Genomic DNA, 24,452 nt, shown 5'->3' with positions numbered 1-24,452 from the left:
ATGATGGAGCCCCAGGTGCCACAGCCGCTCAGCACCCACCCCCGGCACCTGGTGTCTTGGGGCTGGGGGGGTGTGGTTAGTGCAAGGCGCCAGATTTGGACATTCCTTCCCCTGCACTCATGTCTGCTCGGGGCTGCAGGACCCAGCCAGATTCCCCTGCCCCTGTGGCCGTTGAAAAGGCTCGACAAGAGGAGAACAGCTTGATGTTCCCCCCAAAACTCGGCGGTCCCCAGAGGAGTGGGATACTGACTGAGACAGACTGTATATCCATTAAACTCCATGTCCTGAATGCTTCAGAGTTCACCCGTCTGCTCCCTGTCGGCTCAAGTGCTCTTTGTACAGCAGCGTGGTCTGGATGCATAAAATTGTCTCGTGTTACAGCGGAGATTGGGTGGGGGGCATGTGGGTAGTGTGAAGGATGTGGGCAAGTTTGTCTGCAGCTGAGAACATATTTTTTTTTTAATTTTTTTTTTTTTTTTTAAAATAAACATTTTTTAAATGCTAAATGCATGCTATCGGCTATATGAGGAGCAGAAATGAGGCCAGAGATGGTGTCAGAGGAAGTAACTAAATACTGCATGGGTTTGCTGAGATTAAAGCTATTGGCAGACACTCCTTGAGAAGCTCACACTCGCATTCAGTTTCCTTCTCAGTTGTTGCTGAGAAATACCTCGTACGTCATTTTTGCAGAGGAGGTAAAAGCCAGTAAGGTTGTTATCCATGGTTACTGCATAGTCTACAGGTGGTCATGGGCCATCTCAAGACCATACATTAGCATATTTGTCTGATGCTTTTTTTCCCAAGGCAGATTACAACGTTAGGATACCTACAGTAATTTACCTGTTAATACAGCTGGGTAGTTTTTACTGGAGTAATTTAGGATATGTACCTTGCTCAAGGGTAATAGGAGATCGGATTTGAACCTGCACCTCTATCCACAATTCCACCTGCTATAAAGTTCTTGGGTATAGAAAGAATTGGTCATGGAGCAGAAGAAGTGAGTGTAAAGTTGGAGTTGGGGCTGACTGGATAGGACTCCACTGAGTCCCATAGAGGGCCGTCCTCAGGTATGTGAGGTGATGGAGCTTCCGGTGTGAAGACAACGCTAGTTTCTAGCTTGTTTTCTCAGAAATTGACAGATTTTTAAATGTTTTCCTTAATAATAAATGAGCACTCATAAGGAAGAAGTACTTGGTTTTCAGACACTCTGATCGATCTTGGGCTGAGTTGCGGTCTACTTCGAAATGTGGGGGAATTCAAAAAATGTTGGAACTCTCCTTGCCGCAACAAAACGGCTTCCAGTTCCTCACACTACATTCATCTAGAAGAACTCTCCTTTTGGTGTACTGCCTCTTTGCATTTTACAAACTATGCGTTTATGAAGTTAGCACAACAGCCTCTTTTCCAGCATGAAACCAGATAAACTTGAAGCTTTTTGTAGCGTAGAGATTTAGTTCTCTTCCAAGGGGTCAAAAACCATTTCAATTCACGAGTAGATCAAGAGAATTTGTTCTTTATCAAGCAAGATTTGTCGTATCGACAGTGCGTTAATGGGTGCTTGGCTGTGATGCGGATGTGGAGTCAAATCTGCAGTTTGCGTGTTCTCCTTGTGTGTTGGTTTCCTCCCACAGTCCAAAGACTTGTATTTCTGGTGGGTTGGTTACTCTGAATTGCCTGTGTGTGTGTGAGAGAGAGAGAGAGAGAGAGAGAGAGAGAGAGATTGCCCTGTGGTGGACTGGCATCTCTGTTTCACTCCCTGTGCTTCCAGGATTGGGTCTGGACCACCACGACCCTGCCTTGGACAAGTGGTTGCTGATAAGAAAAGGAAAAATTGATGGATAATTTTACTTTTTGGGTGGTGTCACCCTCCCCGTTTTAGTGTGTTCAGTTATTCTTAGTCTGTGTTTTTTTTTGTTTTAATCTTTAATAGGCTTTGGCGTTATTGATAGACACAGTTGTGCTTTAAATGACTCCTCAGCTGCTCAGATGCCATCAGCTTAATCTCCCCCGTTCATCCCTTGGGGCTTTGTGTACGTACTTTGTCGCTGAGTACTCTCCCAGGTCTGTCTCTAGAGCCTGTATCAAGTGCTTGTCTCCTCTGCAGCCAGTCTTAGATAAGTCAGGGGACCTTAAGTGATTTCTGTGTTGGCAGCGCATCTCATCACTGTGGTAGTGTGGAAAGACAAAGGCATTGGTGGTTAACCATTGTATTGGAGGTCTGCGGAACTGCAGCTCTCCAGCAACTTCCTTTAGCTTTGCTCGGTTTTGGCACAGGTTGCCTTGCAGCTCGTCCCTTTGTTCCAGTTAGTAATCGGTGAATAGATGGGAAAGTGCGTGGATAGAGAGGCAAGCTCCAAGAGTCATCAAAGCGTGCCTTTGAAGAAACTCGGGCAGCACGGCCTGGGCCCTCAGCGGGCGGCTATACTGCGAGCTGACTGCTTTTCTGAACTGACACGCGCTTCCAGTGGGCCTTAATGAGCTGGGGGGGCCTTCTGGACCTTAATGCGGAGGGCTATAAACACTCCTTTCCACCACCAGGGGTGGAGCTACTCTTCCAGAGTTAATAAACACGAACCCCTAATGGGCAGCGATTACTTCAGAATGGCACCAGTTTGGGATAATCATGAAAACGGGACCGCGCGTTGCGTAAAAGCAGCGGGCTAACAGAAACTGCTGAGATATCAAATAATTGTGTCCCATGACAGCAGCACATTAATTATAAGGCTGAAAGCTGTGCTTAATTGGCACAATAGCAATGAATTACAGTATCCTTGTCCCAGAAAGTGTGCAGTCCCAGCAGTGTGGAGAACTGCTTTGTTTCCATGAAGTTTGATTCAGGCCACAAAGTGTTCTGCATGACAGATGGCCCAAATAATATGGCTTCTTAACTACTACTTCACAAGCCATTTGTCATGCCTGAGGTAGTAAAAAATGCCACACTGGTCAACCCAGAGTTACTTGTCAAAGTCTGCTGTCCTGGGTGCCAGGCGATGTGGGCCTCGGATGGATTGGCCTCCAAAGGCAGTGGTCCTGGGCTCGCTTCGTCCATATTTTGTAAAATGTGAGATGCGTTGGGAACGTTTTGCGGGCTGGTCTCCCCCTCCATGGGTGTGCCTGGGCATGATTACTGAGGTTGGCGGTGCTTTGGCAGGGACCCTGTCCCCTGGGGATGGCGCGAAGCTGCTTTACACAATCCTGACTCTACACGTTTGGGTTTCGTGAGGTGAGGATTTCCCCCAAGATTTGTGTGGCTTATTGAATCCAGCCTAAAACGAGCAGTTGGAACAAGGTTTTAAATTCGTGCCAGACTTTTTCAATTTGAACGGGACTGTGGGAATAGGCTTTAAGAGCACTGCTTTGATGATGGCTCACACTTTCCTGATTCTCTACCTGTAAAGGTCACACTGGTGAGGCCACACAGAAAGAACACTTATCACGGCCATGTTTAAGATGGGGGAGGATCAAGCCCGCATAAGTTCTAAAAATTCTTCAGTATAGATGACAAAAGTCCTTGCTTTAAGTAAATATTTTTTCTCATGCAAGAACACCAAGGCCTTATGGGTTTGTCATTTCTGCTTAATCTGGTGGCACTGGTATGAATGGAAGACATGCCTCAGTCCCTGATTTCTATCGCTGGTTAATTTTGTTTTTTTGGTGGTTTGGCACAAGTTTCGCAGTTTCCCAAATGAGTGCTGTTCTCTCAAATGGAAGGTATTAGAGAAGGCTTCATGAGCCTGGCGTAGTTTACTGACGGAGAAGGCAGACTCCTACCACATTCTCACAGCCTGGTCAGGATAATCTTGTTCAATTAGGGACGGTTAGGAACAGTTGAGCTTAAGGTTGTATGCTGACCATCGGTGATAACTTCAAGACCCTTTTGTAAAAGGAAGTGAACAACAGCCAGTGTTCTGCTCTTGTTTGTGTTTTGTTGTAACTATAGACCTCAGCTAAATGGGGAACAATCCACCATAAACATTCCCCATGAGTGATTTGCCCTGAAGGCTGGAGCTCAAGCCGCCTGGGTTTCGAAGGCACATTGCAGTGCATTCCCTCCATCTAGTGAGCCGCCTGTGGGGCTGTCCCTATGTGCATGTTGCAGGGAAGGACGAGAAGAGGCAGGCCAAGGCCTCGGTGGATGGACGAGGCCGCAGGAACGCAATCCGGCTGGTGGGAGAGTACACAGTGGAGACGGTGGTGGTGGCCGACTCTGACATGGTGGCGTACCATGGGGCAGAGGCAGCACAAAGGTTTATCCTCACCGTGATGAACATGGTGAGCCCCAGTCATGCATGCTCAAGCACACACGAATTTACATGTGCTCATGAACACTTGCACACACTGGCACACGTTACAGGTATGTGGAGAAATGTCTTTTTCGGAGACACCGAATAATTCCAATGCTGTTGTAGCAACGAAATGGCACAAACATGATTAACGGTGTCTGTGTGTATTTTCCTTCATTTTTGGAGTAGTTTATAGTAACACAATTTATGTAACATATCTTTCCCATTCGGTAATTTGTTCTGTAGAAGATAATGAAATAATGCCATTTCAAAGAATTCATCTGAAAAAAGAAGATGGGAACAATGTGAAAACACCTAAAATTAGTTCAAAGTAAAAGCAGTCTTTTCCGCAGTACAACACACAAAGAAGCAACAAAATGACGGACAAAGGACTTGTTTCATCTGAATTAATTTGGGGATTTTTTTGTGTTTCCCATATGTGTTGATGTGTTGCCTGGTCTGCAAGCGTCAACCATTTTACAACCTCACTTCTTTCAGTTGTTCATTGCATCACTCCCGTTCTGCTGCTTTGATTGAAAGGTTTTTTTAACCAGTAGTTGAAACAAGCACAACATGTAATATTCAAAGGTAGTAAGCGTCACCATAGAGCTCAATGAAAATGAAGAGCCCAAGATGTACTGGGGGGAATGATTGGGTGGAATGGATGCACATGTGCAGTATGCTGCATGACCAATAGTCAACCCATCGGTCTGTGGTTGAAGAAGACATGGTGCGCTCACAGATGAGTAGAAACAAAGACGTTAGAACCACAACAATATGCTGCACTACTGACTATAGAGACCCCACAGCAGGGACTTTGAAGTATGGCTATGCAGGTGGTCGAAATCCTCCCTTAATGGTCTTGGAAGCTTTCAGTTTTCCAGTCATGCTGTTTTTGTACTTAATCTGTCCTGAACGCCAACTTATTTTCTTTTATTGGATGACCTTTATTTTTTTGAAGGTGATTTCAGCAGGAAGTCTGCTGCTCGTCCCTCTAATCCCCATGTAGAGTCTTTGAAAAATTGCATTGGCTTCCGTTGAGTAACACAGTAAAGATTTTACTTTTTAGATAACCAGGTATGAGATGAGGTTGAGATCAACGAGACATGAAACACACCTGTGGCACAAGAATTTTTATTGTGAGAGGTTGAAATATAGATGTGCTAAAAAGGTGAGTTTGGATGAGGGTGGGTTATAGTTTATGCTTGTTATGAATTTGGCATAAGCACAGTATGCAAGTTTGGACTTACTTGCTGGGTTACATTGTAGCTCTTTATAGTTCCAGAATTTGCTTGACGAAGATGTGCTTCTTGCTTCCCGCATGCTTACTTATAGTGAAATCACCCCGTTTCTTATGGCTTTCGTTATGTGTGGATGGGCTTAACCAGAAGCTCTTGCCCCTTCTCTTTTATTGGGTTTATGCAGGTATTCATGCATTTTCATGCATAGCCTGTATGGGCTTCTTCAAGTGTAATATGATCATGCTTGTAAAAAAACATGGGGGGAAAGCAAATATAATTCGACAAAGAGCCTGTACCTAACAGTTTGTATTTTGACAGGTATATAACATGTTTCGCCACAAGAGTCTGGGCGTCAGCATCAGCATCCGTGTGACCAAACTCGTCCTTCTCCACAGTCGTCCAGTAAGTCTGAGCATCACTCTGCTTTTTCTGGCGTAATGAGCACTGCCATCTCGACTAAAATAACCAAGCTAATATCTTTTACGTGTCTAAATGATGCACTGCTTTCCATCTGTTGTTGTCTATTTTTCAGTTCCTGTATGTCATATATATAATATATGTGGTGTCATTCCAGTTGATTTTGATATGCGAACTGTAGAAATGTAAAGTCAGTGGGTGCTATTGCTGTCTTATGCCTGTAAGAGTCAGTGCTGGGGGTCTGCTTTGTGTCTGCAGGAGAAACTGAAGGTGGGCCACCACGGAGAGCGCTTCCTTGAGAGTTTCTGTCAGTGGCAACATGAGGAATATGGTGGCACCCGTTTCTTGGGAAACAACCATGTGCCTGGAGGAAGAGATGACCCGCCCCCTATGGATGTTGCTGTGCTGGTCACCAGGTGCTCATATTAAAGACTGTACCTCTAGAACCTCTTACCATGTCCTGGCAGTACATGGGCAGAAGGTAGCATAATGGTTAGATGCATCACTTTGTAATCAAAGGACCTGGTTCAAAGTCCAGCGTCTACCCTAGTATTCCTGAGCAAGGTGCTTATTCTACATTGATGATAGAATGAAAATTACCCAGCTGTGTAAATGGGTAAATAATTGTAAATAGCTTAGTCTACAAACCTAAAACAGTAAGTTGCTTTGTAGAAAGGCCCAGATAAATGAATCCCTTGTAATATTAACAAATATCCTATTTTTCACAATGAAATTTATTACATAAATTTGGCCGCAGTGGACATTGCTCAGGGTCCCTAAATATATTTCTGTCAGCAAAGGTGATTTGTAACCCGTTTCTCTGTTTCACACAGGAGGTTTTCTCTATTATTCAGTTTGCCCTGAAAATGAATCCTCTTGTTTAAAGTAATACCCAAGTAGCCTGTCAGATACTATCCCATGTACCGTGGTCTGAGTAAAGAGGAAGCGGAGAGCTCCAGGACAGAAGGGGCTTTTGTTCTGACATTAATCTGTAAAATAATATCTCGTCCAACCTATGAGGCCTCCACTAGGAACGTATAGCATTCAAAATCAACACTGTCGTGAAAATACAGGACCACTCGGAAGGACAGAAGTTTATCCCATTCTAATTTAATCATGGCAGGGCATGGTAAAATTTCTCTTGAATCAACTGCTCTGCTTTGTTTGTCTCTCAGAAGGATAATTTTCAGATGATAAGAATTAAGGTACATCAACATAGACGGATGAATGGGCTATGAATGGATCGATGGATGTTTAAAAGGAAAGAAAGGAAGATTATTAATCCTTAAGGAAATTGCACTAGGCTACAGCAGCCTACTTACAACAAAGAAGTGACAAAAAGACATTGGTATAAAAAAATATCACACTGAGACAAGTGTCAAAAGAGTGCAAGTAAGTGAAAACTACACCTGACAACTCAACCAGCATCAATTACTTGATAATGGCTTCTTGCACTGAAGTAGTTTTAAAAGCCGATCTGTGTTCTTGTTTTTTTTTTTTTTTCCCGCTCACTACTCGTACTTGCTTTGTAAAGGATTAGGGTTAGATTTTTGTAGCCAGTTCTGTTGTGGGGGCGTCCACATGGGTGGGATACATAGAGGCACGGGAAGGGAACTGCAAACAAACCATGTTTTTCCATCAAAAACAAAATAACACAAAAGCGTATGTGGCCCCTTTGAAGCTGGAACATAATGAGCAATGCAAAAAAAGAGGGTGAAAATAACCAGAAGTTAAAATAAAGCCCTCCACTATTGAGTTATAAAGCATGTGTTCTCCTTGTCAGTGCCGTCCTCTCATTCATAGACCAGCTGCCTCGTATAAGTCTTATTTATTTAGAACCCCTGTGTATAAGTATTTATCTGACAGCTTATTGTCCAAGGTGAGGTATACTACGAGATACACTACAGTACACTTCCTGCAGTCAGTCACTCATCTATACACCTGAGCAAGGTAACACACTGTCACACACATGCTATGAGCAGTTTAGAGTCACCAGTTCACCTGAAACACATCTTTAGACTGTGGGACCAGAACTCCCGGAAGAAACCCACACAAACACAGTGAGAAAATGCAAGCTTCGCCCAGACTGGGCGGGGATTGAACCCACGTCCAAATGCTGTGATACAAGCACTTTTTGCTGTGCCACTGTGCCATCTTATGCCATCTTTTGTCTGTAATTTGGAGACATTTTTAGTTAATTTCTTCGAAAAATTGGCATGGGACAGGCCCTGGGCAGCTGTCCAACAAAGGTGACCCCAAACCATTTGTCTACCTCCCATCAGCTCACATTTTGTTCAGGACTGGTCTTTCATCATGTTTAAAACAATGCTTGTTTCTTCCTCACACTTTTAAAAATGACCATATAATGATATGTTAGGTCACAGTAATTTTTACCTGCAAATATTTTTACCTGCAGCTGTTTGCTTATATATAAATTCTTTAACCAGTACGTTAATAGCTGCCAACGTTAAGTTACATTGGAATTAATTTCTATAAAAAGCAGCCTTCTAGTTACTAGTCTTGCATTCCCTGTGGGTTTGTCTTGTTTGGTCTTTGTTGCTGGATGTTACCCATAGACTTGAGGGAAAGGCAAAAGCCTCAGAGGAGAGTGTGGTTGTCCCATGAGGGTTTCAGAGGGGACTCGCAGGGGTCGCATGTATTCCACGTGGTGTCAGTCTTGCTGCGCAGGCCCCTCATGAGTGGTGTCTTGTCGCAGAGCAGACTCATCACGTCTGTTCTAAGAAATCAGCTATAACAGGAGTTGATGCTCTCACTCCCCCCATGCACCCCTCACCCACCCCTCTGCCACACATCAGTGCTTCATTGGCCCCCCATAACCCAGCTGTGTGTCATATCCGTTTTATTCTCAGGTGCTGTTTTCGGCAAACCGCAAATGCACGTTAGAAGCTGGTTAGGAATGTCAGGAAGTAGCAGTAAGGAAAGAAAAGTACCCTAATACCTGCATTGAGCTTGCATCTTTGTAATTTTTCCTTTAATTTGGCATATTTTTATAGAGCCTTGTTTGGGTGTACTAGGTGTGTGTGGTTGCTTTTATACTTTGTTAAAGTGTATATAGTTCATTTAAAGCGGTGTACAGAAACCCCAGAACAATGGATACGTTAACTAATATAGTTTGAAACTAATTTTGTTTCATTAATTTATTTTCTTTTTTTTTGCTATCGGGGGAAAAAAATGTAATTTGATCCCAAATAACCATTGATAGAACAAATGCATGTGAATTTTAACTCCCCTTTTTTGTTTTTCAACTGAAAGATACATTTTTACTCTCTTTTTCCCGTCAGTTATTGTTGGGTCTTTAGTAGGACTGTACTTTAGCTGAATTACAGGGTTGGGGCAGCCTGTCAAGGGTTGGTCCCTGACCTTGTGGAATTACAAGGGTAGCTTACGCTGACAGAATTAGCTTGGTGGAATTTGTGGAACTTGAGGCATCACCTGGCCCAAGACATCAAGGCCCGAGCTATGCTTTTCATTTCTGTTGCCTCTTCACATTGCCTTAGAGTCACTATTTGTGAGTTCAAAGGAGTTTCCTGGGGGAACCTGTGCTGACCTTTGAGGGAATTAAGAGTTTTGGTAACCACTGAGAGTCAAAAGAATCCCTTCTAAAAGGAGCTTAGTGGTCTAAAGTATATTCTTGTATGTCCTGAGTGAAGTTCCCATTTCTCTGCGAATAGACCCAGTGTGTCAGAAGTTCTGCTTAAAAGTCTAAAATGTCCCTCTGTTCTGTCAAATTCTATACAAACATGTTCACCAAAGATGAAGGTATTCTCTTGGGGAAGTTAAGCATTCTACTGAAGCGTTCTTCAGGTTTATACGCATTTACACTACTTTTAATGTGGCGAAGGGCAACTGCAGCCATCTGCAAACACAATGGACCTTATGCTCAGCTGTTTTTTTTTGTTGCTCATTCTAACAGAGATAGTGATGGATCTCCTGTCCAACTTCAGCTCATGGTTTCAGCCTGTACAGAGATGCAACTGTTCACACTTTGCCGGAGGCAGCTCCCTGTTCTGGACTTTTGTTGTTTTTAATTTCCGAAGTGGTTGCGCATGTCACCTTTGCACTTGAGCCTTTGGCCTGCCATCCTAATTTGCAGCACGGCAACACATTTTTCTTCTCGGTATCAGCACTTCTGACACGGCACAAAAAAAAAAAAAAATTTGATCGCGTTGCAGATGACAAAAGCCCCTGTGCTCTTGCAGGAAGTCACAGATGGAAATTAATGGCTCTACTTTGTCTACTGCTGTGTTCTCAGGTGGGGTGATCCTTATGACAACCACCACAAGTACGGTTAGCAGGAACTTTAATTTATTTATTTATTTAAAAAAAACTCAAGATTTTACTAAAGCTATGTAAATACCTCTGGATTATAAGTTCCTTTAGAGAAAAGAAGCTGATAAATACAAGACCACCAAGAACATATGCATGAGTTGATGAAGGGCCCGATCTGGGTTTCATCCACTAGAAGAGGAACTACTTACCATCAACAATGTACTCCATGATTAATCACCCTTATTGTATTGTTAGGTCTGTTCAGTGGAATTCCAGTGAAATGAGTAATTATTTAATGTATGAAAATGCCTGTGACATGTCTGGTGTCTACTGTATACCAGTATAGAAGAGCTGAGGACTGACACATCCATACATTTATGAGTGTGCTTACAACCCAGCAGAGTATTTTTTTTCCTAATCACAGTGGTCAAGGAGAATCTGTTAATGCAAAACTTTTATTAATTGTGTTGAACAGATGTAAGCCATTTAAAACTGGCTCTGAAGTTTGCATTTATTTTTTGTGTGTCTTTTTTATGAGTTGGTGTATATAAAGTGACCTTAACCAAAAAGTGACCGAAAAAAATTTAAATGTGTGTAATTTTAGATGTTAACGAGTATTTCGGTAGTGTTACTAAAAACTCCACTAGAGGCTTAGCTCCCATAACGAATGCAATTCAGCCCTGAAAATCTGCTTTTAAAAAGAATTCTCAGAAAACTAACTCTTCATTATCATTAATTTAAATGGGAGAAACAGAAATGTGTTCCTGAGCTATGTTGTGTCTCTTCTCATAAGGCATTTCTTCTTTGAGTTGATATATTTTCATGCAAATTTTACTGTACAGATGACATATTCCTCATTTATCTAAAACTTTTCTCCAAAGCAGCTTATATTATTAAGCTACCGACAATTATTTACCCATTTATACACCTGAGTAATTTTTACTGGAGGAACTGAATATATTAATAAGTTCATTGCTGAAGTATACTATAGCTGGGATTCAAAAGTGTGACATTCAGGTCCAAAGGCAGTAGCTCTAACCACTACACTACCAGTTGTCCCTGCAATTTATAAGCCATAATTCTTGTAACAGAAGTTATAAAAGTATCTATATGAATATCTCCTTTAAAAAGTCACAGTTTTTAAATGTCTCAGCAGATGAAACTTAGTGACTATGATCTTGTTCATTTTTAGGACTGATTTCTGTGTCCACAAAGATGAGCCTTGTGACACTGTTGGTAAGTAATAATCCTTTTGGCATCTAATAAGCACTTCTGACATATTTTATGAAAAAATGAACTAATATACTGTTCCTAACTTTTTTTACAACAACCATTGTCAAACATGTAATTTCTGTTCTTAGGCTATTATGTGACATCAAATTCAAATTGCATATGGATATTAATTGGCCACAATAGTTTTAAAAACTGTGTTCTTACTGTGGTGAACAATTGCTCTTTATAATTCACTCTCATCCAGTTCCTTCATTAGAGAGATATTCAGGGTTGAGGATAGTATTGTGAATTTAGCCACATTGGATCATAGGGGAGTGTTCCTGAAAGTCCTCTTGGATTCCTAGGACAAGCCTGGAAAGGCAGGAGACATTTCTATATCTAGGGTGAAAGGGTGATGGGTAAACAGATCAAAATACCTTTGTATCTCAGTGATGACCTAAACCTGGTGGCATAGTAATACAGGTGAAAGCTCTGGTCCTGTAGCTGCTAAGAGCTCAGTGGAGGCAGGCAACGGAGTAAACTCTTGGACAGTCATGCCAAGGTCTATGCTTTGGGTAAAAAAGACAGTGTGTGCTCCTTCTAGTAGAATGCTCTTTAGATGAAAGATTATCACAGAGGTTTGTGAGTAAATGACCTGTCTTCTCATGCTTAGTCTTACTACGGGTGCCAGCTATGAGGACCATCATGAAGGCCTTCAACCTGTTATGTTGGATGTGTATCATTGTCTGCTGTGTAATTGTGATGTTTGAGGACATTTACTTGGCCAACAGTTGAGCCAAGCATACTGTACCCACAGTGAACAAAGCTCTTACTGCCTCTCAAGTGACACTGACCTTAGACAGCACCTGGAAAAAACTATTTCTGTATTTATTCAGTAACTTCAAAAATATCTGCAAAAGTATTTCAAGGCAATACATGCCGTGTATGTGACTAGTCCGTTAAAATACTTTAGATTTTTGATTACGTAATCTTGGACATTATGCCTCAGTAACTTTCTGATTTATATCTTTAAAAATATGGCTTCATTTTTAGCTGGCATGGAGTAGGTGTCTTTTTCTTTTTTCGATGATCATTTAGCTTTGTAAACTGCTTATGAAATGTCTTTTTTCGTTTTAGGTAGATATTTTCAAGAGCAGCAACATATATGTCTGGAAATACCATATATACAAAAAGATTTCCCAAATGAAAGGCATGTTTAGACAAATTCTGCAGCCTGATACCTCTTCAGGCCTATAGCGAAGACTCTACACACATTACTGTAAAGATCTCATAAACATCACAGTAAAGATCTTAACATCTGAAATAAGCCCTTTGAACTTAACGCATTTAAGCACATATAATAAACTAAGAGGAATGTGGAGAACAGGAAGGAATTTTCCTGCTCCCTATGAAGACGAAGCGAACAGGCTTCTGTCTGGATCACAACCTGAAATTAATTCTTCACTCTTCCCATAATTTACGAGGAGCCCTCTGTAAAATTTTGATTCCGAAGCGATAAGAGTACCTCAGGGGTATTTGTGTCAGACAGTAAGGAAACTGGCTTCCTGCCTTTTGAAGTTCTCCCATGCTTTGTGCTGCCATGTACGCTTTGCCTCCAGCAGTTGTTTGAGCTCCATCACTGATCTAAGCCTGATAAAGCGTTAGTTAAGCCAGACTTGTCTGTGTTTGTGCTAATGATTGTCACTGCACAACTGCATCTTCTGGGAGACACTCGGTCGTATCGGCATTCTGTTTGTCTCGTTGAGCACTAAAATCAAGTACTGTGTTCTGCTCCTGACCTCACAGTTTGATATGGCTCTGGAGTTTCCTATAAGTTAAAAACCACAGAGGCATGTCCTGACATGGTCTGGGAATGTTTAGACACAGAGAGTGGCTTGCTGTAATGCCTCCCCATGTTTATTTCTTGTCAACATTTCAGTATTTTCAAATTTTCCTGTTTTTATTTTGTGGTTTGTTTCAAAATCTATGATCTCAGATGCATTGAGGTTTATTTCCATATCATTTGCTGCTTCTCATGAGAATTCTCGAGTGGAAAAGGGTTTTGGTGAAGAGGCTTCTTTTAAGACGAAAGCCTATCTTTCTTTGAATGGATTTCCAGTGCCTCTGTTGAATTGATGCTGGTGTTCTCTTTGAATGGCATTTTTACTGTAGTGAACGGGTGTTGCCTTACGTCTCTCAGCCAGCCCAGTGTCCCTCTCCGAGTTTCATCATATCTGCCAGTTTGTGGAATGCTGATGAAATTTTCTGTCATTTTTGCTCTGAGAGCAACAAGTCACTCAACGGTACATCGTCATCTGCTTATGTTGTACGTTGGCGGCTTACCGAGATCTGAATGGCAATGAACATTTTTCCCATTTGTGTAATAATTGCGTATGTCTGGAAAAAAGTATTGTGGTGCTTTCCAACCTTTACACCTTTACATAATGCAGAATTACAATCAGTGATGTTAAACGGAATCATTTGGCTAGTTTTTAATTTGTCTTGCTGTTAATTTGGAGAAGTTTAATATTGTCTTGAAGTTATGAGATTTTCATACCAACCATTTTTATCATACAGTACATTCAGCTTATTACCTTCTGAATTTCTGGCTTTATACCTTACAAGATCACACTGCATTTCCCTTTGGCTCTTTGATAGAAGGAGGACAGTGTGGAGTTCCAGCTCCTACAGACCTGCTAATGTTGTTCTGGAGTGGCTGAGTGGTGACATTGCCCCCAGCTGCTCTCGCCACGTGCAGTGCTGGAACGTGGCAATGACAGCTACCTCGTTCGGTTAGCACGATGCTTAAAACCCATGTGTTCGACATTTTCCTAACCATGGTGAGAGAGTTAAGTTTCATTGATCAAGCCCAAATGACTCAACCTGCTGTTGAGTCATTTGGGCTCGATCAATGAAACTTAACTCTCATCTAATCTTAACTCTTAATTCATCTCTCCGCTTACTCAGAAAAGTGAAGCCTCTTGCCACTTGAAGTGCTAAGGAAGGCATGCTTCCAGATGGTTTAGAGGTTGTGCTCGACTTTATCAGCAAGGCTCTCTTCACGGCAACCCTTGCTGTGCCTTGCATCATGACCAACATCTCCGTATCACATATCACTGTAGAACGTTTTACATCGAAAAGACAAAGTTCTATTGTTAAATCTTTTGTATTGCTCAGTGTAACCCGCTTATTAAAATTAGTGGTGTGCTTTAGTGTTCCCTTTGGACTTTCTGGTGTGTCTCTTCTTGTTCTCTTAATCACTTTTATAGGCCTCCCAAATGAAAATGAGGCTGTTTAATAGTGGCAGCTCTGCGTTGATTTTGCTCATTTTTTTCTTACATCTCCTCATGATAGCTGGCGGGCCCCTCGCTGACTTTGAATCCTGGCCAGGTCTGGGGGGGGGGAAGAGTGAAAACTGAATTAACATCCTGGTGGTAGCTTCCCTTTTCCTGTGTTTGGTTTGCCCCCACACAAACAGAAGAGTGAGAGAGGAGAATGGAGCCTTGCTGGGCTCTAGCTGTTGGAGGACTGTGGGCAGTGTCCGCAGGAGAAATCAGCTGATTCACTCTTCACGGTCCATGGTGGGGTCACTTCGAAGGGAAGTCGACGTCACCATAGAACAAAGAGCAGGCTGCCGTTCTGCAGTGCTGGTCTTCTCTCCGTTGTGCTGAGTGATGAGATTTGGGAGCCTCTGCACACGAGGATTCTGCAAGTGAATGAACACCCCCACATCATGTTGTAACGGCTAATTAACCCAAAATAAATAATCGAACAAATATCGCTTGTGTTCGGGGGACTGTGTGTTTATATCCTGAGCTGAGGCCTTCCTCTCTTCCTCTCGTCTGTCCGGATCGCTGTTCCGCTGGCAATTGAAGCCCGCTGTAGGATTTGATCAGCAAGCCTTAACAAATGCTGAGTCAAATTTGAGCAATGATAATACAGTGCAGTGAAATTTTAAATTTATTTATTTTTCCTTTCTTTGTCTTTGGCTCTAGTATCAGAACTGCTGGCTTCAAAAACGGCTCCAAAGCCGCAAGCATTCCTGCGTATTACCTCATCTCAGCCCTGTTCTGTTTTTACGGACGCTTTTTCTGGTGAAGTATCCTGGCTCAGCGCTCCCGATGTCAGTCGTTTTGACTGCAAAGCATCATTCGAGCTCCGAGAGACAGGGTCATGGTCGAGCGACACGGGAATGGTAGAGAGACAGGGCCATGCTATAGCGACATGGAAATCGCAGAAAAGCCCTTCCACACAGACAGCAGTAGCTCTCTTTAAACCAGCTGGTTTCTAGGCTGAGAATAGTTTTGTCATTAATGCAAGTAATTGCTGCTTTTGACTAAGTATGCATAGTTATAAAAGTGCAGAAATGGGTTCATAAGAACATAAGGCAACAGCTGTTTTCCTCACACAGCCTGCCAGTGTCTTACAGTGCTCTAGAGAAGTGAGTGTGTGGAATGTTTTCATACAGTATGTAATTTTACATCTCCAAAAGATCCTCCGCAGAGGAAACCTGAAGGGCGCAAGCTCACTGTGCAGTTACGGAAAGTACACAAAAGAAAAAGCTCTCGACCTCGGGGGCGAACGCTGACAGTTCAGGGTGAGCTAATATGTGAACTACCTATTGTCTGCTTTAAAGATTAATGATGCAGCCGAATAGTGGTCTACCTTTCTGCCTTGTCAAATCAAGAATCGATCGTTTCAACTAATTGTCAGATTTATACTTTATGTATTTTTCTTTTAGGAAATTGAGTGATGACCAATATTATGGCTTGCCAAAATAAATTACGCAGGAATATATAGACAATAACAACTTTAGTCCGTTCAATTGAATATTAGTCTTGGCTGATTTTTTTTTTTTTTTTTTTTTTTTGTTTATATTGATGTTCAGTTGCCCACAGAATTACTTTAACATTAATTTATTCTTTGAAACAGAATAAAATTTAACTTTATTTCTTTCTAAAAGGATATGCAGCCCGTATCTTGATTTGAGGGACTGTTCCCGAGTCGATTATGCTCGTAATGACAAGGTCCACTGCTTGTGTTCAGGTTTCTCGTCTCGATTTGAGACAGACAGATGGTGTAGATTCCCTTTTCGCTGTGCTGAACAGGACATGGCCATGTCAACTCAGTGGAAAGCTTGGAGCACTGTTGCCAGTCTTTAGAATGCTTTGTTGGGTTGCAATTATCTCTGACATCTGTAAACTTCATCAAAAAATCCCAAATAAATCAAAATGATGTCAGCAAGCTAAAGGAAAATAACATTATCTGAGGCACGCAAAGAGCAGAAGAACAAGAGAATCAGTATTTTTATTCGTTTTTCTATTACATATTAACAATAAAGAAAAGCATTCCATTATGGTCACTTGATGGTCAGGGTGATTGCTAGTATAAATTTAACTTTTTAGTTTGGATTTCCTACTTTCCTGTTGAGTGTGAATGGGTTAGTGTGTGTGACCTTCTCAACCCTGACCAGGGTTGACCTTGGCCAAAGTGTTCCAACATTTTATTATTTACATATATAGCCAATATCTTTGTACAATAACATGCTTACGGTTATGTACCCATTTATACACCAGAGTATTCTTTCTTTCTAAATTTCCTGTACTGTAAATTCATACATGCTCCTATCTTGGCATTATATTCAAGTCTATATTATAGTAATTTCACTTTTCTTTTGGTTCCTTAGATGTTGTTGACCAGAAGACAGATATTATCAGGTTTTGGCTGACAGTGCTAGGAAAAATAAGAGCTCTGATTGTTTTGTGTTCATCTGTGTTGGGTTGGTGGGGGTGTGATGGCGTAGCGGGTTTGGCCGGGTCCTGCTCTCTGGTGGGTCCAGGGTTCAAGTCCCGCGTGGGTGCCTTGTGATGGACTGGAGTCCTGTCCTGGGTGTGTCCCCTCCCCCTCCAGCCTCATGCCCTGTGTTGCCAGGTTAGGCTCCGGCTCGCCGCGACCCTGCTTGGGAAAGGCAGCTTCTGCAAGTCTGTGTGTGTGTGTGTGTGTGTGTGTGTTGGGTTGTTGTTTTCGTGTTACCTTACGCTCAATTGAATATATTCAAGAGTTCTTTCATTTTTATTGCCGTACGATCTCAGGGTTCTCTTCATTCGCTGCTCTAGATAATATTTCCCTGCACAGATTTTATGTTGTGCTTTGTTAACCCACTTATCAGTTTTCCTACTGAATTTCATCAGCAAGGCTTTAAATGTCAGAAAGGCCAGTTTGTTTATTGATCGAAATGCGTTTAATCTCGTATCATCCCAACCACTGGGAGATGCCATCTGTGTTCAATTTTCCAGTTTTTTTTTTTTTTTTTTTTTTTTTTTTTTTTTTTTTTTTTGTGGTCAGTGATTTCATTTATTCTCAGCTGATCCCAAGTGAGACTCCGGACCCATTTCTAAGATTACTGGACAGTCTCCAGTGTGAGACAAAGAACAGGCTCTGGAAAAGATGTTGTTTTACTGCTTATTACCTTTCAGTGCATCTAATGATGCAGTTCAAGTGGGTCACTCCCAGTTGATTGATTACCTTTTCTACATTTGATGGCGTATTGCCTATATTGGGCCATATAAAAGTCATATTTCTTTGTAAAGCAATTTCGTAGCAGCTTGACATCTTTTGCTTTATAAAAATAAGGTTCTGATTGAAAATATCATAAGACATCTTCACAGTGCCTCTGTATTATGAGGGGGATGATTAAGCAGCTGTTGTATTAATGCAGGCACAGTATCTCCTACATAGTGCAATCCCATGCTTCAAGGCAGGGTGCTGGGCTGTCCTTCCCGTAAGCCTCAGCACATGCAAGCTTTTCTCCAACTCTCATCTAGAGATCTATTATGCTTAATATAGCAGATAACTGATTTACACCAGGCTATTTCTATAGCATGATTTTTACTTTTTTTTTTTTTTTTTTTAACGGAGAAAAAAAATTTTCAACTTTTTCAGCGTTACACAAATTCTCAAACTAAAATCGGTACAGTTATTATTTGACAAAGACATCAGTTCCAACAAAAGCTCAAGTACAGTGCGGCCTTCAGGAATGAGTTAAGTTGTCTAACCTTGGTATAAGGTATACCTATTTATATCTGGAACATCTGTTATGTGCCATGCGCAGAGGGATATAGGGCTTGGAGGTTGGTAGATGTTACAGTTATTTCCATGTTTTGCTAGGATCTGCAAAACCTCCTCTTGATTTCCCAGGGGTCAGTCTTTTCTACCCATAACCCTGTCTGCTGGTGCACACCCCTCACAAAGCCCCCCAGATGGAGCCATTTACTGATCCCGGTACACAAGCTCTGTGACTTTGTTTCCAGGCCAGCTAAAGCCTGAAGAAGAATTTTCAAACAGAATAGCTATAAATCCACTATCAAACAATATGTGCTTCCATGAAAAGCATGGTCAAATTCAATTGTTTTGTATTTCAAAGGTTTAAAAGGCACTAGAACATCTTTCCTTCACTGTTTAAAAAAGGTTTATTTGGGAATTATGATCAACGGGGAGGAAGATCTCAAAAGTCAAACCTGTAGCATGTAAATATTTGTCCATCAGTGCTGTAAATTCCATCTTACTTTTCCTTCTGAGGGTCATAGTAAAATTTATCATTTTAAATTAAGGTAGAAAAAGGCTTAGGTTATATGATAAATCTACACCGATTAATCATTACATATTCAATCGGCTGGTTGAAACAGTGATGAAGTTCCTGAAGTATGTATACACCACCCAACATCAGCAACCGCTTTCCCAAGCGGGGTTGTGGGGATCCGGAGCCTCACCCAGCAACACAGGGCCAAAGGGGGAAGGGACCCACCCCGAATGGGGTGCCCGTCTATCCCAAGGCACCCCAACCAGGGCTCAAACCCCAGACCCGCCACACAGTGTGCACTGGTCAAACCCACTGTGCCACCGCACCCCCTTCTGTGAATACATGTTTTATTTGATTGCTTGGCTCCACACTGACAAACAAGAAATAATTATGAAACCTTTATTTAATTTAGTGTGTTAAACTCCTATATTGTTCCCTTCATGACATGGGGGCGGAGTGGCACAGCTCCTGAGCATGCTTCATGGGTGTGAGGTTCAAGTTGTGCTAAGGATGTGTGGAGTATGTGTGTTTTTATTTGTTGGCACCCCCGGAGAAACACAGAAGGCGGCAATAGCACAGAAGTACAGCAGAAGAAGGCAATAGCAAGCCACTTCTGTTCGTCCCTTGCCATGAATACCATGCACATGGTTCCTATGAGTCGAGATTGACTCAGTCACATGCATATATACCCTTAATGACATCATCTTAGGTGCAGAGAGATGTACAGAAACTTAGCTGCAAGTATGTGATATAACGTGATATAACTATGATATAATGTGATATAACTACGTGCGTCATCTATTTTTGCACATGCATTTAGCTCCTTGTCATGTATATTTGACATTAATTTTGGAAGATGCAAACAATTTCCAGTTTTATTTATTTATAAATGTATTTCCTTCATCCTTCTGCCTTATAAACCTGTTTTGGAGAGACTGCAACCTGTGTGTCCGCATCCAACTATTAGTTAGGAAAACGCATGTAAACAGAATGAGAGTGAGATGTTCCGGAACGCAGTTACACTGCATTGGACAAGCGGACAATGATAATGGATTAACGGAGAGATAGTTGCACAATATTTTTATTACAGCTTTACCTGAGGTTTTCGCAGAACTTAAGTGAAAAATTGGAGACACATCAGTACTTTGTAGCTTTTACTGATTGTGACTAAGTATTGAACTTGACTTTACAGTTATGAGCAAACTTCTGGTGCCAATTGTGATAAGTTGAAGTACCAGTGTACTGGCACCTCAGTGAATAATTGGTTGTGTATTGTTCTCATGGCAATAATGAACATGAAATATTCAACAAAAACATCTAGTTGAGGGCGGAAAATACGTAGAAACTGTCATGGCCTTACTTTTGGACTAATGACAAGCTTGTACAGAAGTTGACATTATGTGTTGAAGCCGGTAAAGCATTGAGTGTGTGACACTAAGGTGGCAAAGGTCACTCCTCATCTGTCTTTACCTGATTTTTCCTGGTTTGTTCTGCAGGAATTGCCTACCTCAGTGGAGCCTGCAGTGCCAAGAGGAAGTGTGTGCTGGCAGAAGACAACGGGCTCAATCTGGCCTTTACCATCGCACATGAACTTGGCCACAAGTAAGCAGCTTCCTAGCTGTGGAAACTCTTTAATCTTGGTGGTTGGCCTCAGCTTGTGTTTGCAATCATAGCGTAACTGGATATATATGATGAGACATTTCTTTCAGAATTTTAGATGTTCTTCGGATCATGTGAAATGCGTAGCCCTTGTTCTGGATGTTTTGTATGATTTGGTGAAGAACACAAATTTGTCTTTGCTTTCATGAGTCCTGAGCATTCGGTAAAGGTTCAACATGTGCCTTGAGCAGCATTTAGAAACACTTTGTGTGGCTTAAGAAATCTCCCTTCTTCATTCTCAGCCTCCTTCTCTGTTTGTTTCGATGCCTCTCAGGAATTTATCCTTTGCAGTCATGTTCAGTCAAGAAAGCTTCTTTAGATAAGGGCTGCAGAATCAGACTGAGGAACATGTGCTGGAGAATACCTTCTCCAGGAGCTGGGTGAACCCGAGGCCACTGACCCCTGAGTTCCACAAGCCAGTGTTGTAGTTCAACATGTAACGTAACCCTTCCCCTTTTTGGGTGATCAGCTTTCAGACTAGTTCATAATTGCCTGTTGGAGGGCTGCCTTTGCCATGAAATTTTCTGTATGTTTTTCAAATACCAGAATAGTTTTTAATACAGCATAAAATTGTCTTCATAGAATTTTAGTGTCCAATTAATGGTATTGGAATTCACAAAATTGTTAATGATTTCAGATTTAAGTCACAAAACTGTCAGTCTAACGTTTATTCAGAGTAGAGCTTGCAAATAGTAATATTTAAACATTTTATGCATTATTGCTTTAATACCTCATAAACATCTTTTCTTATGAAATGTCTGGGTTTTTCTTCTGCTTGTGAATTGCGGTGTTGTTTACGGAATCAGCTGTATTATTTTAAGTATGTCTGGTTTCAAAACAACTTGTCAATGTCAGCTTGTCAGGTGTCTGATAAACATCATTTAGTTCATCCATAAAGCATTTGTGGACTGAAACATAATAGGGCACTGACACCATATATGTCAGGAAAGACTGTAAATGTGTTAGCATTGCCATCTCTCCATCTCCGAACTCCACATGTGACTTTCTGTTGCAGAGTTGTACTGAGCTGTCAAGGTCCTCCTTTAATGGGGAAGGTATAGAGAGTTGGCATCGAGTTAAAGCCAACCTTCGGATTTACATTGAGGGTGACTGTAAATCCCATGCAACCCAGATCTCAGAGGGAATTCAACTGTTTCTTTAAAACCTATTATAATGATCAGTTTAAAAGTTTTTTTTTTTTTTTAAAAGAAGGGTACTAAAGACCTTTACTGCAGTCCTGCTGCGTAGAACTATCTTGTACTGAGGGCTAATGTGCTTATTCGACAGACAAAATTATACAATGATCAAGTCATATCTGTACAGCAGAACCAGGACATTCTTTACTCTTGTGCACATGTGACCAAAAAACAGCTGTTTGAAGCAAATCCATATGAGTTAAATTTTAAGGAATTAAGACTATTAACACTAGAGAAGGGTAAAAAAGGTCATGTGCATAAAGGCTGTGAATATAATGTTTCTGGTACTGGAATATCAAAGTAGTGCCAAGAAAAAAAAAAAAAAAAAACAAGTTATGGATGTTATGTGAGATGCAATAGAAATGTTTTTGTATACCGATGGACTTCGAGGCAGCTGCTGCACAGGCATTCTGAATTACGAAATGTCTCCAAGTGTGCAGGAAAACTTGTGAAAACAAAAACAGGGTGTGTTCATTTTGCAGTTTTATTAAGTGCTAAATATTCAAGTGAAAGGAAGTGTATACATTTTTTGTGAAGTTTTAATCTTCCCCTGTAGAGCATTAAAGCCAACCGACACATACACGCTGTCTGAAGCCGCTTGTCCCAGGCAGGGTCACGGTGAACCGGAGCCTAACCTGGCAACACAGGGCGCAAGGTTGGAGGGGGAGGGGACACGTCCTGCTTGGGATGCCAGTCCATCGGAAGGCACCCCAAGAAGGACGCGAACCTCAGACCCACCAGAGATCAGGACCCGGCCAGACCCGCTGCGCCACCACATCCCCCACCAACATCACTATTTATTTAAAATTTTCTTTTGATTTTCTGTAAACCTGATTGCTTTGCAACAGCCAACAACTTATTAGGTATTAAGGAAACCAAAACAATATTAGCACTAGTAATTAATGGTGTTATACACAAATACAGGGGTTGCATTAGACTTGCTTAAACATTGGGGGCACACCCTCCTCCTTTATACCTCTGTTGCTTTGAGTTATTGGGGATGCTAAACCCAAACATAAAAACAGATCCCTTAAAGTGCCTTCGATTCAGTTTGTAGACTGATCTTTAATAATTCCATTTTCTTATGTAATGAAGAAATTGTTGCTCTTCTTATCAATTGTTAAAATACCTTAACATTTCAGTTGTTTTTAATGGCAAACGATTAGCTCATACATGCAATGAAATGTGTTTGGTGTGAATCATGCTGCTGATGACTGTGCTGGTACTGTTGTCACTGAGTGTGGGTTTTTGTCTCTACTGTCCAGTCTTCCCAGGCTGTGGAGTTTGAATTTTACCCTGCTGGACGACTGCCCGTCTCCGAGGGCTGCCACATCCCCAGTTTTTTCAGATCTTAACGCAACGGACTCAGGCTCTTGATGTGTGCAGCAGCTTTGAACTTGTTGTTTTTTTTTTTTTTTTCTCTTTTTCCCCCCACAGCATCTTGGAAACCTCACCTCATCCTCGGATTTCTAAATCTTTTCACGCCGAAAAAAATCTTTTCATTCTCACCGAGGACTTTGCTCACAGTCAGTTAACTGAAGAGATAATTAAAGAGTTTGCTGCCCATACATTCGAAACCAGGCCCACATCAAAAAACTTTATTGACGACACGTCACAGTCCTCTGTTCTCTCATTAATCGTTTCCTGCTAGGGATGAACTGATGTAGTGAAACCAAGGGCTGCATGTCTCTCTGTCTGATTGTAGGCTGCCTCTTGTTAGCATTGCTCCAGACAGTAGTCCACAGTGAGAAAGTGACACAAAAATATCCCTCTCAGCCCTATCCTGTGTGAAGTGTCCAACTTTTGGTTCAGCTGAACCAAACGTATGTGCGGCACTTAATACAGTTGCTGCAGAGACTGTTTTCTTTCCTGGCAGTTTCATTCTGGCCTTGGAGATCACTTTGCTTGATAAATTATAGGAGAAGGGTTGCATCAGACCTTTCTGGTAACCCTGGGATTTATGTTGTGGAATGGTTTGAAGTTACACACCTTCACGTATGGATATGAGACAAGAGACAAGACAAGAGAGGCTTTATTGTAATTTAAACCATATTCAGCTGGTCCAGTACATAGTGAAACCAAACAACGTTCCTCCAGGACCATGGTGCTATGTAAAACAACACAGAGCTACCTACACAGACTACATAAAGTGCACACATGCAAGACTTGTGCAAACACACACACACACACACACATTTTCAGAACCGCTTGTCCCTTACGGGGTCACGGGGAACCGGAGCCTACCCGGCAACACAGGGCGTAAGGCCGGAGAGGGAAGGGGACACACCCAGGACGGGACGCCAGTCCGTCACAAGGCACCCCAAGCGGGACTTGAACCCCAGACCCACCGGAGAGTAGGACTGCGGTCCAACCCACTGCGCCACCGCACCCGCTGTCTTGTGCAAACAGCTCTAGACATTTCAGCAATTACTAAAACAGGACAATAGGCACAATAATGGACAGTTCAGCACTGACAAGTGTGCAAGTTCCAGTGTCAGTCCAGTCCCTGAGTATTGAGGAGTCTGATGGCTTGGAAGAAGAAACTGTTACACAATCTGGCCGTGAGGGCCTGAAT

The 24,452-nt window shown here is 41.8% G+C and overlaps 1 protein-coding gene across 1 annotated transcript in view; it reads left to right on the top strand.

Annotated features, from left to right (window-relative positions):
* The window catches only part of adamts17 (ADAM metallopeptidase with thrombospondin type 1 motif, 17), a 72,786-nt gene that overhangs the window by 7,079 nt on the left and 41,255 nt on the right, over positions 1–24,452 (top strand). Inside the window, exons 4-8 of the mRNA XM_018763477.2 lie at positions 4,100–4,272; positions 5,843–5,926; positions 6,200–6,357; positions 11,424–11,467; positions 20,519–20,624. Of these exons, the coding sequence (XP_018618993.2) occupies positions 4,100–4,272; positions 5,843–5,926; positions 6,200–6,357; positions 11,424–11,467; positions 20,519–20,624 (565 nt within the window). The remainder of the gene's footprint in view (positions 1–4,099; positions 4,273–5,842; positions 5,927–6,199; positions 6,358–11,423; positions 11,468–20,518; positions 20,625–24,452) is intronic.

The sequence above is a fragment of the Scleropages formosus genome, chromosome 11, assembly GCF_900964775.1.
Source record: "Scleropages formosus chromosome 11, fSclFor1.1, whole genome shotgun sequence".
NCBI lineage: Eukaryota > Metazoa > Chordata > Actinopteri > Osteoglossiformes > Osteoglossidae > Scleropages > Scleropages formosus.
Note: the sequence above shows the minus strand (reverse complement) of the source record. Positions and strands in the feature narration are given on the sequence as shown.